The following is a 16,618-nucleotide window of genomic DNA, read 5'->3' on the forward strand; positions in this document are numbered from 1 at the left end:
CGGACCTCATGATCTCGACGTTAGGGTTGTTCTCTCCTCTGAAGAACATGTTGCTCCTGTCAGTCCTGACCACATCCTTATCCACCGTAAACTGCACCTTCCTCCAGAACTCACTGTGCTCCTCAGGGCTCATGGACAACCTAGGAGGAGAGACGATGACCGTTTATTATATTATATGCTCATCATGACGTGTTCTTACAATAAATGAGTGAAAGAATTAGCGGATAAGACAGAGAGGTGAACAAACAAATGAATATCACACCAGGAATGTAAGTTAATTCATTCTCAGGCAAATGCCTTTGTGGGTGAGTCATTTGATAAAATTGTTTCTATAGACACACACGAACTGACAGAAACACACAAATGAGGGCGTGATATGGTCTGAAGGTCGTCTGTGACTCCATGGAAAAATTCTTTGGCAATCTCTAAAAACAAAACAAGCAGGACATTTCAGAAGAAAAAAAAAGGACATTTTTCATTTCCCCTTTTCCTTTGTTATAAGCTTCTGCTTTGTTCCCTCTTTATTCTTCATATGATGAAACTACAGCGGATATAAAAAGTGTGCACACTCCGTTAAAATATTTTTTTTTACAAGCCCTGTGAAGACCTGGCGACTTGTCCAGGGTGTACCCCGCCTTTCGCCCGTAGTCAGCTGGGATAGGCTCCAGCTTGCCTGCGACCCTGTAGAACAGGATAAAGCGGCTAGAGATAATGAGATGAGAGATTTTTTACATCAGAAAACCCTGAGGCCACGATAAATAATTTCAAAACTTTTCCCACCTATAATGTGACCTATAACCTGTACAATTCAATTGAAAAACAAATCTGTGGGGGGGGAGCATAAGTACAATAAGCTGGTTGCACAAGTGTGCACACCCTTAAACTAATACTTTGTTGAAGCACAATTTGGTTTAATTACAGCATTCAGTCTTTTTGGGTCGGAGTCTATCAGCCTGCCACATCTAGACTTGGCAATATTTGCCCACTCTTCCTTGCAAAAGTGCTCCAAATCTGTCAGATTGCGAGGGCATCTCTTGTGCACAGCCCTCTTCAGGTCACCCTACAGATTTTCAACTGGATTTAGGTCTGGGCTCTGGCTGGGCCATTCCAAAACTTTTTTGGGGGTCATTTTCATACTGAAAGATGAAATTCCTCTTCATCTTTCTTGCAGATACCTGAAGGTTTTGGACCAAAATTGACTGATATTTAGAACTGTTCAGAATTCCCTCCACCTTGACTAAAGCCCCTGTTCCAGCTGAAGAAAAACAACCCCAAAACATGATGCTGCCACCACCATGCTTCACCGTGGGTATGGTGTTCTTTTGGTGCTGCAGAGTGTTGTTTTAGCGCCAAACATACCTTTTGGAATCGTGGCCAGAAAGTTCAACCTTGGTTTCATCAGACCAGAACACATTTTCTCACGTTTTTGGGAGAATTGATGCATTTTTTTTTTTACAAAATTTAGCCAGGCCTGGATGTTTTTCTTTGACCCTACCTCATAGTCCAGACATATGGAGAATACAGGAGATTGTCACATGTAGTACACAACCAGTACTTGCTAGAAATTCCTGCAGCTCCTTCAGTGTTGCTGTAGGCCTCTTGGCAGCCTCCCTGACCAGTTTTTGTCTTGTCTTTTCATCAATTTTGGAGGGCCCTCCAGTTCTCGGTAATGTCACTGTTGTCCCATATTTTCTCCACTTCTTGATGACGGTCTTCACTGTGCTCCATGGTATATCTAATGCCATGGAAATGTTTTTGTCCCCTTCTCCTGACTGATACCTTTCAACAGTGAGATCCCTCTGATGCTTTGTAAGCTCTCTGTGAACCCTGGCTTTTGCTGAAGGATGCAACTGAGTAAATGTCTGAACTTTATTTGGGGTCAATTAGAGTCATTTTAATTGATGGCAGGTGTGAACCCCAAAAGACTGAATGCTGTAATTACATCAAAAGGTGCTTCAACAAAGTATTAGTTTAAGGGTGTGCACACTTATGCGACCAGCTTATCATACGTTTATTTATGTTTTTTTCCCCCCGAACAGATTTGTTTGTTTTTCAATTGAATTGTACAGGTTATAGATCACATTAAAGGTGGGAAAAGTTTTGAAATTATTTATCGTGGTCTCATTTTTTTTTTTACATCAGAAAAACCTATCATTTTAATGGGGTGTGTACACTTTTTATATCCACTGTATGTACAACCCCAAATCAGAAAAAGTTGGGACAGTATGAAAAAAAACACACAAAAAAAAAATCCTAAATTTACTTTGACATGTATTTCACTGCAGACAGAATGATCAAGATATTTCAGGTTTTGTCTGATCAGCTTCATTCAATTTGTTAATATACATCCATTCCTGTGTTACAGGCCTGAACCCCCCCAAAAAAGCGCTTGAGATGGTGCAAACGAGGTAAAACAATTAAATGATGTGATTTGAAACAGGTGATGTCAAGAGGTGACTGCAATTATGATTTGGTACAAAATCAGTATTCAGGAAAAGGTCTAGTCTTTGAAGAGCAAAGATGGGCCAAGGATCTCCAGTTAGTCAACAAGTGCATGAGAAAATTACTGACATTTAAAATCAATGTTCCTCAAAGAAAAACATGAAGGGATTTGGATATATTTCACCCTCTACAGTGTATAATACTGTTAAATAATTCAGGGAATCTGGAAGAATTTCGGTGCGTAAAGGGCAAGGGTGCAAGCCTAAGCTGAACACCTGAGATCTCTGATCTCTCAGACAGCACTGCATCAAGAACCGTCATTCATCTATAGCTGATATAACCACATGGGCTCGGGATTACTTTAGCAAACCTTTGTCAAGCGCTACAGAGTCACATCCACAAATACCAGTTAAAACTTTACTGTGCAAAAAGAGAGCCTTATATTAACCGTGTCCAGAAGTGCTGTCGACTTCTCTGGGCTCTGAGGCATCTGGGATGGACCATCACACAGTGGAAATGTGTATTGTGGTCAGACGAATCAATATTCCAGATCTATTTTGTAAGAAACGGACGCTGTGTGCTCTGGACCAAAGACGAAAAGGACCATCCAGACTGTTACCAGCAACAAGTCCGTCATGGTATGGGGTCGTGTCAGTGCCCTTGGCAAAGGTAACTTACACTTCTGTGATGGCAGCATTAATGCAGAAAAGTACACTGAGATTTTGGAGCAACACATGCTGCCTTCAAGCCAATATCTTTTCCAGGGAGATTTCAACAAGACGATGCAAGACCACATTCTGCACACATTACAAAGGCATGGCTGTGGAAGAAGAGGGTGTCTGTTCCCAATAGAGAATGTGTAGCAAATTTTTTAATTTAAAAAAAAAAAATGTTGTGCAAAGGAATAGCAACATTATAAAATAGTAACTGTTTTACCATCCCAACTTTTTTGGAAATGTGTTGTAAGGATCAAAATTGAAATAAGTGGTTTTTTTTTTTTGGGGGGGGGGGGGGGAATTCTGAAGTAAAACATGAAATAACATGCTGCTGTATTGTTTTGAGTGCAATACAGGTCAAAGACTATTTACAAATCATTGTTTTCGGTTTTAATTTCAATTCCTACATACTGCCCCAACTTTTTCTGAAAGAAAACTGCCTTGTTCGTTGAATAAATGACAGCATTTTTGTTTCCAACTTTAATTAGCCTTACAGAAGAATCCCGAAATCTTTAAAGACTGATTTCCTAAAGCCACTGCACTTTAAGCACTGGGTTCCTTCATTGACACGTGGGAACACTTAAAACTGTTTTGTTCGGTTTCCTTCTGTAATTTATTAAAGCCACATAGGGCCAGATAAACACTTTTGGCTTCGTGCCTTCATCGATTTGCTGAGGTATAGCAAACCTTCCAGCTAAAAGGACTAAATGCTCACCAAGCAGGTGGGATTTAATTAACACTGTTTGTTTTGCATGAACACCAGACCTGATGCAACTTCACACAATTGTTTCAGAGCCGCTGTTTGTGCAAACTATTCCCCCGGCAGCCCTCTACCCCTCCTTCTCACTTTATTTTTATTTTTTTATCTCCAGCAGTTCTCTCTCTCTCTCGGCATACCTCTCCGAGGACTCCGACTGTACAGTTGAACAATGACAATCTCTCTCTTACACACACACACCTGATTGAAATTAAAAGGCGCGACGGCACAAAAGTCCCTGAGGAGAGCTGAATAAAGAATGTCGACATGAATGCAATTGCAGAAATTGTCCAAGTGATCAAAGCAGGTTTTTCAGAATTTTATTCACAGCGTCTCACCATTATTACAGATACAATTTTGCCAACCACACCTAAAGACATGCCTAAATGGTTTGAGATTCATGAACGCAGGTGTGTCTGGCATGTCATCCCTTCATCTCATTGCTTACGTTCCTTCCACAGTCTGCCAATACGTCAGCGGAAAAGTCCACATGTACTTCTGATCAGCCTGAAGAACGCAGAATGTGTGCACTGCTCACTCAAGTATTGACAATCTGATATTACAAGAGAATCGATAAGCAGAGCACAGACACCAAGATCAGAGACGGATCATTCATGCTGATGTGTATTTTAAAAAGAGACACCCTACAGCTATACCAAATATAAAATACACAGTTACTGTACATCAAAAAAATATATACATCACAACTTGGCTGCGTTTGCCAACCCACAGTGAGCATCTGTAATTTGTAATCAATATGCACACAATGCCTTAATCAGTTATGACATGCTCCTCTCCTTGGGGACACATTAATTCACACTGCGAACGTATCTGCACATGTGTTTATTGATTGGTAGAGGCTTGGACTGCACCGTCTCTACGAGTTACATCCACCGAGACTCACAGCGGGTGCTAAGACAGCCTGTGAAAAGATTCAGTAATGCACATCTTTAACACACACACACACGCTACAATTATCAGGAGTGCTGTCAACTGCCTGTGAAGCTGAAAATGACTATACATTTCTCCTGGAGTATTTTCTGCATTAACAGCAGCATTAGGCCGTTTCGTGAATATTTCACAAACCAAAAAAGGTTAATAAGGCTAATAGCTATTCCTAGTTAGAATCAGAATATGTATCCGTAATGTTAACGAGCTCTTATTGACTTTATTCTTCATTTAGTCAGTAGCGAGAAGAATAAGGAACACAAAATGAGATCATTCACAAACTCTGTGGCGAACTCTAAAGCACCCCTGCATTCAGAGTAGAAATGGCAATTCGTTGCCGCATAATTACAAGCCTTGCCTCTGTTACAGAGATCAGTAGTTGCATTTTAGCTGTTTTTTTTTTTTTTAAATAACTAAAAAGCTTGTGCACATAACAGCTATTATTCTATCTGCATTCACTGGATATGAGCAATCGCGTGCTCCAATTGGCTACCCTACTACTAGGATATCAGCTCATATACAGTACCATGAGTAGAGAAAAACAAGATGGCAGCAAGCATTGGCAAACCAACCGAGGACGAAATAAAAACTCAAAAACAAAGACCAGAAAAATACAAAAAATCAGCAACAAAATATGGAATAAAAGAGTACTTGATGGTAAGAACGTCTTTTTTTTTTTACTTTTCAATAATTATTATTATAGCACTTTGCACAAATTGCTACAGTCGTTTTACCAGTTTGTTTACATTCTAAGCGGAAATGATTGTCGGATGTTTTGTATAAAAGTTTTTATTTATCAAATTCGCAAAAAATAAAAATGCTCAGTTCCTCAAAATCCAGTGAATGTGGATAGAATAAAACAGTTATTCCACTCAATCTCGTCATACATGGCTTATATCCAACTCAATGCTACGTGCCTTGTCAGCCATCAGCTCATGTACGACTGGATTTCATGGAATAACTTAATTACGTAAGAAATAAACTATGACAGGGTGGTTTGGTAATATGTTACCACCCCAAAGTTGATTATTTTTCCAAAACCAACATGTCGAAGCAAAAAGTGTCACCCCTTACACCACGGCTGCGGCAAGTTCGTTCAGGTTACTGCTTATAATGGCTACAAACAAATCATTCCCTCACGAGCTTCTCTTTTTTTCTCTTCCTTGACATTAATAAGAGGGGGGGGAAACAAACAAAAAAATTGTGTAATCAAGAATAATTACTCCTCTGTCCTGAAGACTTTCCAAATAGAGGAAAACTGTCACTAGAGACTCCTTCCAGAATTGTTGACATAATGACAATTACAGAAAATTGCACCACATCAATGATTAGCCAATTTTTTTTTGTTAAGTAACACATTAAAAAGGCGGCACGGTGGTGTAGTGGTTAGCGCTGTCGCCTCACAGCAAGAAGGTCCGGGTTCGAGCCCCGTGGCCGGCGAGGGCCTTTCTGTGTGGAGTTTGCATGTTCTCCCCGTGTCCGCGTGGGTTTCCTCCGGGTGCTCCGGTTTCCCCCACAGTCCAAAGACATGCAGGTTAGGTTAACTGGTGACTCTAAATTGACCGTAGGTGTGAATGGTTGTCTGTGTCTATGTGTCAGCCCTGTGATGACCTGGCGACTTGTCCAGGGTGTACCCCGCCTTTCGCCCGTAGTCAGCTGGGATAGGCTCCAGCTTGCCTGCGACCCTGTAGAACAGGATAAAGCGGCTACAGATAATGAGATGAACACATTTTTAAAAAAAAATTAAAAATCTGTTTATTATTAAGCTTAAATGATATGTAGCGTTCTCCCTATAAGTCCCAGTGAGTTAGCTATTGTATTTACATTTAATTAATGGATTCGGCAGACGCTCTTATCCAGAGTGACATAACATACCCAGAGCAGCCTGGGGAGCAGTTAGGAGTTAGGTTCCTTGCTCATTGGTACTTCAGCCATTCCTGCTGGTCCAGAGAACCGAACTGGCAAGCTTTTGGTCCCAAAGCTGCTTCTTTAACCATCAGATCATGGCTTTCCCATTGTACAGAAGCAATAAATGTACCAAAATGAGTCCTGTGATTTGCCTTGCAGCTGGCACTGTTCTCAGAGCTGCTGTTAAAAATCAAATCACCTGCTGACCAATCAGATTCGAGAATTCAGCAGCACCCTGGCATAAAGAACTTAGTTTTTTATTTAATTAACCATATTGTACATTGTGCATAATTTGATGTATACATATGCACTTTGAACTTTGAAACATGAGCAGTTCTAAGGAAAATGTCAGGACATCTGTCCATGAACTGAATCTCAAGAGAAGGTGGGCAGCAAGACAACGACCCTAAGCACACAAGTCGTTCGACCAAAGAATGGTTAAAGAAGAATAAAAGTTAATGTTTTGGAATGGCCAAGTCAAAGTCCTGACCTTAATCCAATCGAAATATTGTGGAAGGACCTGAAGTGAGCAGTTCATGTGAGGAAACCCACCAACATCCCAGAGTTGAAGCTGTTCTGTATGGAGGAACGGGCTAAAATTCCTCCAAGCCGGTGTGCAGGACTGATCAACAGTTACCGCAAACGTTTAGTTGCAGTTATTGCTGCACAAGGACGTCACACCAGATACTGTCAGCAAAGGTTCACATACTTTTGCCACTCACAGATATGCAATATTAGATCATTTTCCTCAATAAATAAATGACCAAGTATAATATTTTTGTCTCATTTGTTTAACTGGGTTCTCTTTACCTACTTTTAGGACTTGTGTGAAAATCTGATGTTTTAGGTCATATTTATGCAGAAATATAGAAAATTCTAAAGGGTTCACAAACTTTCAAGCACCACTGTACAGTTGGAAGACATCTGTGTGCACTTAGCGCGACAGACCACTCTACGCATCTCACCTCCTCTGCTGGATCTCCTGGTACTCGGTGCGTTTCTGAAGCCTCCAGGCCTCGCGTTCCTCTGAGGTGGAGTCGTAGCTGTAGTAGTGCAGCAGGAAGGGCCACACCTCCCCACGGATGGATGGATCGATCCCCCCAAAAAAGATGGCCTGCAAGAACAAAAGAACTGTTGTGTTATCATCATGACCATCATTATAGAGCCAAGAGCTACCCAACAAAGCACCTCACTGTAACAGATCTGTAAAATTCATGCACAACCTAAAATCAATCTATTCCTTATGAGATTACATTTTCAAAAATAACTTTACAAGCCACTTTTTCCATGGAATAAAAACACGTATTCTATTCCCTTCTAGTGGGTTTATTGATGGCATGAAATATCATCATATCCCTTATCCTCCATGTATTACGCCACTCTCCCCAATGGAGGATGAGCGTGCAATATTCTTATAATATTGCACGTTGTCAAGACAACATGACGCCACACTTCAGAGCGCATGCGAAGATCCAATGACAAAACTTTTCTGCTGCGCATGTGCACAATCATTTCTTTGTCGGCCGGGAGAGAGAGAAGACGGGGTTAATTTAGTGCTAGGTTTAAGCACTAAATAAATAAACTGAAAGCTAAAATTAAAAGATGCATCGAACACCCGAAAGGCTACCAAAACTTCATTATATACTTTTCACGCTTATTTACAAAAGGAAAAACATACCAACAGACATTGAAAAACTAGAAAAGAGACACATCAGAGATGTAAAACTTCCATGCTTGCGAGTGACTGACAATTTGTATACAACATGGCCGCGAGGTTTGTTTCATTAAAATCCGAAGATTTAAAGAGATAACACGCTGAACACCCAAAAGTCTACCAAAACTTCACTGGATATTCACAAGAGAAAAACATACCAACGGACATCAAAAAACTGGAAAAGAGAGCAATAGCGGAAATATTGTCAAAGTTCTACTTGGAGGTGCGGAAAAGTGACGGAGATTTTTACAAGAGGACTTCACTCAGCAAAGCCATTTGGTTTTGAACAACTGCAATGGAACAATTAACTACGACCAAAAGTAACTGTGAACTTGAACCATCAACCTGTATATAGCTTGTATACAAGTTGGGTTGTTGTTCAGGCTTTTTGGACTTGTACCATTTTTATTGTTAGAGCTTTGACTTTGTACATTGGATTGACAGAACACTGAATTACATTTGATCAGAATCGGCATTCAATATTGGCAAGTTACCTCCCTGTTAACTTTTTGTAGAATCTATAATTGTTCCATCGAATGTCTGTATATAATAATATTGGCTGGCTTTTTTCACGGTATATCAGATATATTCCATTCAGCTAGCATGATATTGAACTCGCCTTCAACTCGTTCAGTATCATGCTAGCTGAATGGAATATATCCGATATACCATGAAAAAAGCCAGCCAATATTATCTAATTATCACACTGTTGATGTTGTATGCCATTTAACATGATCAGGGAAAAAAATGTAAATATTGAAAGGTGCAGGAGAAGCTCTTAGCTTTGAAAAAAAATTACTAAAATATTGCATAAATAATTTTCTTTTAACAGATTTTCTCATTAATTTAGTCTTGGCCAATTCCCACCCACCAGTCAGGGCTCCCATCTCATAAGACAGCTACCAATCTGAGAGGGCGAAGGCTAGCACATGCTTCCTCTGAGACACATGAAGCCAGCCAACGACATTTTTCCAAACTGCTGCTCATACTGCATCACGGGGCCGTGCAAAACTTCCGCTTGCACGGACCCACATGATCGCTGTGATTTGATAGGGGACAGAGAGAGATTGTTCATCCCTCCCACCCTGAGAACACCGTGAACGTTGCTCTCTTGGACTCGCAGAAATTGCTGTGGCATCGCCAGGATTTGAACTCGATAACATGAACACCTTTCTGTTGTGCCACTCAGGCACCTAAAAATTTTATTCAGTCCACTGAATCGATGTTATAACTATTTCTGATTTCATTACAGTATTCTTGGGTTTCAGTCACGTGACTTTTCTTAGTGATTTCACAGCTGGGGGTCTAGCAAACCAAAACGGCTGTCGTAGTGCAAACAACTAGCGATAACTTAGAGTATGCTTGTAATCTAGAAGCCACTGCTCGCTTTAGATATATTCAGAAGACTGCTGTGTGCAATGGAATCAACCCCTACAGTCTGGGAAAGAAGGATTTGTCATATGATCTCGAAAACTACCCTTCAGTTGAGTTCTGTAAAATAATGACTCATAGCAAAAAAAAAGTACTTGGAAAACACTAAGGACGTAGCTGAGCGGGAGATACAGTACAAACCTTTCACCAAGTGATCACTGCAAACTCGAGCATGCTTCGACTCGGCTCCCTTCGATTTCAGTGAGAGGTTCAAAAGCCACCTTTCTCAACGTCTTTTTGTGAAATCCTGTGTTCGTTCAGCCTTTTTTTATTAGTTCACGGGGAACCCTGAAGAAACTATCAGTTTCACGGTTTGATTGATTCGAACAACCTAAAACAATGCAAGAGTAAGGCATTTTTTTCATGCGAGCAATGCACCTTCTCTGTACAAATGCTTTATCAACTGAGCTTTGGTAGACCACCAGCTAAAAGTTATGAATAACTAATGAGGCGGATGTGACGTCATGTGAAACCCAGCAATACAGTCATATCATCTAAGAATGACTCGCATGTACCAACATCCTTAACATTAAAAAGTTACAGTTTAAACAGAACCCCAGACATTTCGTTGCTGACTGAATGACAAACACATTCCTTAACCAGGTTTTATTAAAATATTAGTATGAAGTACCAGTGAAGTACACCGGCTTAGTCACACCAGTTTACAGTGGCTGGTTGCAGCTGAAAAAGAGTCACTAGTTAAAATTAGTTAAGTTGTGCCACCCTAACTAATGAACATATCAAGAAAAGTAGACTTTCAATAATTATAACAGGGCTACTTTATATATTGTTTATTTCATAACTAACACTGCCATAAATGAGCACTCAGACAAAGCATATTTGTGTTATGTGACTAATCTCAGTGGTGATAGACACATTTCCTGTTTTGATAAATGTGGTGTATCATAAATTTAAAAAAAAAAAAAAAAAAAAAACGCACGCACAAAAACCACCACATGGTGAAGGATATAGCAAGACAACAGTAAGATTGTAACACAGCTTATTTACTGAGAAAAACGCGATTCATTATTTTTTCATATATAGCCTCGTAGTCAGGTCTTCTTTGGAAAAGATATTCCAATTTAATGAGAATTTCCCGTTTAAGGAGAAAAATACAATCATGTAGCCCTCTTTCTAGGATAGGTTTTAGTATAATGCATACATGTGATGCCATCTGAGGAGAAAACCTGCTAATCTATGTAATCTCAGTACCTTGAAAATCTAACCATACCGTTTCCCCGACGCTTACTAACATTTCTGTGACATTTACTGATGTGCTCAGTAATAGTCATAAATATGCCAACATGATTATAGCCCTCACCTGAAATAAACCTGTCTCACTAGTTTGCATGATTAGTGGCAGTCAGTTATTCTCACCTTCCTGAGCTTGTACTCTTCCTCCACTTGACCGTTGTGGTTCAGGTGCCGCAGCCAGGAGCTGACGTCCAGTCTCCGGTAGAGACGTTCCTCCGGGTGAGTCTCCGTGGAGGGAAGAGTGGGTCTACGGATGGAGAACTGCATGCATGACTTCTCATCCGTCACCTGAGCACAAGAGTCGGAACGAAAAAAAAAAAAAAAAAAAAAGAGGTTGGACAGACTTCTCTGGAAGGCTTTCAAAAAGGCGCTTTCTCTTGTGCCTTTCCTCACCTGGTCCTTGAGCTGCGTCTCCCTGCAGCATTTCCACTGCTGAAAGACTTCAGCCAGCTTGTCCAGACCAGCATGGTGGAAGTGCAAGATCTTGTACTGACTCTCTCTGCTCGCTATGACCAACTGACCACTTGTGCAGGCCTCATCACTGCATTAAAAATATACTGCATAAAACCTAATGCTGCAAAGATTGCGATTAATAAAGGCATTATTGTAAAGCAAGGACTGTTTTGAAGATATATATATATATATATATATATATATATATATATATATATATATATATATATATATATAGGGAAAACCTACAGCATCTATAACAAATGTTTCATTGCATTTTGCACAGTTGTCACACTATTTAAAAAAAAAAAAACACACATCTACGACAGAAAATACAAAATTGTATTACATATGTAAAACATAGAAACCCAGTCAGGAGACTGCACCATACCCTCCATCCTATTCTGTGACTGTTGCCATGGCAACGCTCTGACACGAGTGGAATTATCACACCAGGTGTTGATGGAGGTGACAGCAGGTGTCACCAAAGTACCAGAGTCTCTCTTATCACATTTTCTAAAAAGTTAAACATTCCGCTGTCATAATACTTAATCTACAGGGACTTGTATATAAAAGTCTGAACTTGGTGACAATTTTGGGTTACAGTACTTGCCATATTCACCAGAAAGATTAGGAGAGCCTGCAGGAGGGATGTAATGTGATTGAAGGTGTCATATTGTCGCATGTAGCGAGTAAGGATTTCTGACAGACGGAGCGCTTTTAATGCGATTGGATTAAATACTCCAGTGGCTTTAACCCGGTCTCTGTTTACTGCATATGGAGCCTATGGGTATTTACCACAAATGATAATCTACACAGTTTGCAGCAAAAATAAATAAATAAATTTATATATATATATATATATATATATATATATATATATATATATATATATATATATATATATATATATAAAAAACACCCCCTTTGAAAAGTAACATTTTAAACAATATCTCAATGAACACAATATGACATTTGTAACTTATAACGGGAAAAAGGTTAATAATATAACTTAGATTACACATTTTTTCAGTTTTACTCAAATTAGGGTGGTGCAAAAATGAGTACACCCCACAACAAAAACTACTACATCTAGTACTTTGTATGGCCTCCATGATTTTTAATGACAGCACCAAGCCTTCTAGGCATGGAATGAACAAGTTGGAGACATTTTGCAACATCAATCTTTTTCCATTCTTCAATAAATGACCTCTTTTAGTGACTGGATGCTGGACGGAGAGTGATGCTCAACTTGTCTCTTCAGAATTCCCCATAGGTGTTCGATCGGGTTCAGATCAGGAGACATACTTGGCCACTGAATCACTTTCACCCTGTTCTTCTTCAGAAATCCAACAGTGGCCTTAGATGTGTGTTTAGTCATGTTGGAAAAGTGCACGACGACCAAGGGCACGGAGTGATGGCAGCATCTTCTCTTTCAGTGTAGAGCAATACATCTGTGAATTCATGATGCCATCAATGAAATGCAGCTCCCCGACACCAGCAGCACTCATGCAGCCCCACATAAGGACACTGCCACCACCATGTTTCACTGTAGGCACCATGCAGTTTTCTTTGTATTCCTCACCTTTGCGACGCCATACAGTTTTGAAGCCATCAGTTCCAAAAACATTTATCTTGGTCTTATCACTCCAGAGTATAGAGTCCCAGTAGTCTTCATCTTTGTCAGCATGGGCCCTGTCACACTCTAGGCAGGCTTTTTTGTGCCTGGGCTTTAGGAGAGGCTTCTTTCGTGGATGGCATCCATGCATGCCATTCCTCTGCAGTGTACGCCGTGTTGCGTCACGGGAAATACTCACCCCAGTTTGGCTTTCTACTTCTTTCGATAACTGCAGTGAACTTGCATGCCGATTTTCTTCAACGCTTCTCATCAGAAGACGCTCCTGTCGAGGTGTTAACTTCCGTGGACGACCTGGACGTCTCTGTGAGATGGTTGCAGTTCCATCTTTCTTAAGTTTTTGTACCACTTTTGCTACAGTATTCTGACTGATAAGTAAAGCTTTGCTGATCATCTTGTAGCCTTCACCTTTGTGGTATAAAGAAATTATTTTCTTTGGGGAATTCTGAAGAGACAAGTTGAGCATCACTCTCCATCCAGCATCCAGTCACTAAAAGAGGTTGTTGTTGAAGAATGGAAAAAGATTGATGTTGCAAAATGTCGCCAACTTGTTCATTCCATGCCTAGAAGACTTGGTGCTGTCATTAATCATGGAGGCCATACAAAAGTACTAGATGTAGTAGTTTTTGTTGTGGGGTGTACTCATTTTTGCACCACCCTAATTTGAGTAAAACTGAAAAAATGTGTAATCTAAGTTTATATTATTAACCTTACTTTCACGTTATAAGTTAAACAGATGTTATATTAAACTTTGTCTTGTCAACATTTTGGAAATTGTGTTCATTGAGATATTGTTTAAAATGTTACTTTTCAAAGGGGATGTACTAATATTATATAAAAAAAAAAATACTTAGTTATTTTGCACTACTCCTGCACTGCCTTATATTTTTCTCTTGATATATTTTGCTGCTCTAACAATGTAAATTTCCCCTTGTGGGATGATAAAAGGTCATCTTATATATATTTACTCATAACTTACAATGGAAGTCTAAAGGCAGGAGTTGGGGCGGCCGATAACTATTCATGCAATTTTGTAAAATATTTCCAGGAATTTTTCATCAAACAGCATTTGTATATTAAGCCAAATCTGTCTGTCCTTTCAGAGCTCTCCCCCATCACCACCTCAGAAAGAGGAATGTAATATTACCATAGGTTTGTTGGTTTGACTGTAAATGGTTAGCATGAAACCTTCAAAAATGCCTAAAGTAATGAAAAATTGCTGGAATAAAAGTACACAAGAACAGTTTTGATTAGACATATGTGATCTCATCCCCAAAACCAAAATACAGTGAAAGGTGTCGGAATTATTTTATTATCGTTTGTATCACAAGCATCATTTAACTATCGATATTAAATCATATCTTCAGTTCTTATAACCGATACTGCAACGTATACATCAATTAACCCTTTCGGATTCTGCATCCATTGTTATGGGTCACATGATTCACAGATATTATTCAATAAAAGTTCATAAATTAAATTAGAATTTCACTGAGAAGTTACTGAAAAAACACAAGAGTACAGATGTCTCAGGAAAATCGCTAGTCATGCTCCAGATAATAAATCAAAATCCAACAAAATGCGTTTTCACAATTTTTCCAGCCATACGTATTTGTCAGGGGTTTAAGAGTAGGCCATCATGTGGTGTTGCTGCTTTAGGATCACACCTGAAAAAGAGCCGGAGGGACCGCATGTGTCCCAGGTCCACTCGGAACACTCCACACAGCTGTTCTACAGCCAGAACCTTCTGCTGCTCCTCCCATCGCATGCCCTGCGACTGACTGCTCTCCGAGAGGGCGTGGCTGTCCAAACTGGAGGCGGAGCTTGCAGAATGAGTCATGGATTCATCACACATCTCCCTAAAAGCGAGACCATAATTATGTGTCAACCAACACAGTATAACTGCCAATATAAACAGTTAAACACTGTTGTTGGGTACTTTAATACAGGCCATCCTTGATGGCTATAATTTGCTTTAAGATACAAACATAACACATTTCTTCCCATCATGGAAAACTACTGTAAAGAAAGCAGTCTTATGGGTGAAATATACACTACCGTTCAAAAGTTTGGGGTCACTTTGAAATGTCCTTATTTTTGAAAGAAAAGCACTGTTCTTTTCAATGAAGATCACTTTAAACTAATCAGAAATCCACTCTATACATTGCTAATGTGGTAAATGACTATTCTAGCTGCAAATGTCTGGTTTTTGGTGCAATATCTCCATAGGTGTATAGAGGCCCATTTCCAGCAACTCTCACTCCAGTGTTCTAATGGTACAATGTGTTTGCTCATTGCCTCAGAAGGCTAATGGATGATTAGAAAACCCTTGTACAATCATGTTAGCACAGCTGAAAACAGTTGAGCTCTTTAGAGAAGCTATAAAACTGACCTTCCTTTGAGCAGATTGAGTTTCTGGAGCATCACATTTGTGGAGTCGATTAAATGCTCAAAATGGCCAGAAAAATGTCTCGACTATATTTTCTATTCATTTTACAACTTATGGTGGTAAATAAAAGTGTGACTTTTCATGGAAAACACAAAATTGTCTGGGTGGCCCCAAACTTTTGAACGGTAGTGTACCAAGACACACCAGTTTTGAGCAATACTATTCATACATTTTAAATAAATAAATGAATCAATAAAACCAGCACTTGAAATAACAGCCCAAAAAATAATTACATTTATCATTAATTATTATACCCAAAATCAGAAAAGATTGGGACAGTATGCTGAAAACAAGGAATTGTAAAATGATATCTGATGTGTATTGCACTCTAAACAATACAACAGCACCTCATTTTACTTCATAAATGTTATTGTTTTTCAAAATGAACACATTTCAATTTTGATTTTTGCAACACATTCGAAAAAAAGCTGGGCCGGTATAGCATTTACCACTTTAGAATGTTGCCAATCTTTCTCACAACACCTAAAAGACGTTTAGGGACTGAAGACACCAAGTGATGAACCACTTCAGGCGTTATTTTGTCCCACTCTTCCTGCAAACTGATCTTCAGGTGTGCAACAGTACAGTGTTGTCACTGTCATTTTTCTGTTTCAAAATTTGCCACACATTCTCTATTGGCGACAGAGGGGACCAGCACTCTCTTCTTCCACAGCCATGCCTTTGTAATGTGTACAGAATGTAGTTTTGCATCGTGTTGTCGAAATATCCCTGCAAAAGGTGTCATCTTGACGGCAGCATATGTTGCTCCAATATATAGATATAACTCCGTATTGTGGTGCTTGACAAAAGTTTGCCAGAGTAATCCCGAGCTCATGTGGTTATATTAGCTAGAGATGAATGACAGTTCTTGATGCAGTGCTGTCTGAGGGGCCGGAGATCACAGGTGTTC

General features: G+C 39.6%; 1 protein-coding gene across 1 annotated transcript in view; it reads right to left on the bottom strand.

The window, feature by feature from the left end:
- The window catches only part of tbc1d16 (TBC1 domain family, member 16), a 75,335-nt gene that overhangs the window by 13,987 nt on the left and 44,730 nt on the right, over positions 1-16,618 (bottom strand). Inside the window, exons 4-8 of the mRNA XM_060901635.1 lie at positions 14,927-15,118; positions 11,564-11,711; positions 11,294-11,458; positions 7,737-7,885; positions 6-140 (exon numbers count right to left, since the gene is read on the bottom strand). Of these exons, the coding sequence (XP_060757618.1) occupies positions 6-140; positions 7,737-7,885; positions 11,294-11,458; positions 11,564-11,711; positions 14,927-15,118 (789 nt within the window). The remainder of the gene's footprint in view (positions 1-5; positions 141-7,736; positions 7,886-11,293; positions 11,459-11,563; positions 11,712-14,926; positions 15,119-16,618) is intronic.

This window comes from Neoarius graeffei, chromosome 20 (genome assembly GCF_027579695.1).
Source record: "Neoarius graeffei isolate fNeoGra1 chromosome 20, fNeoGra1.pri, whole genome shotgun sequence".
NCBI classification, from domain to species: Eukaryota; Metazoa; Chordata; class Actinopteri; order Siluriformes; family Ariidae; genus Neoarius; species Neoarius graeffei.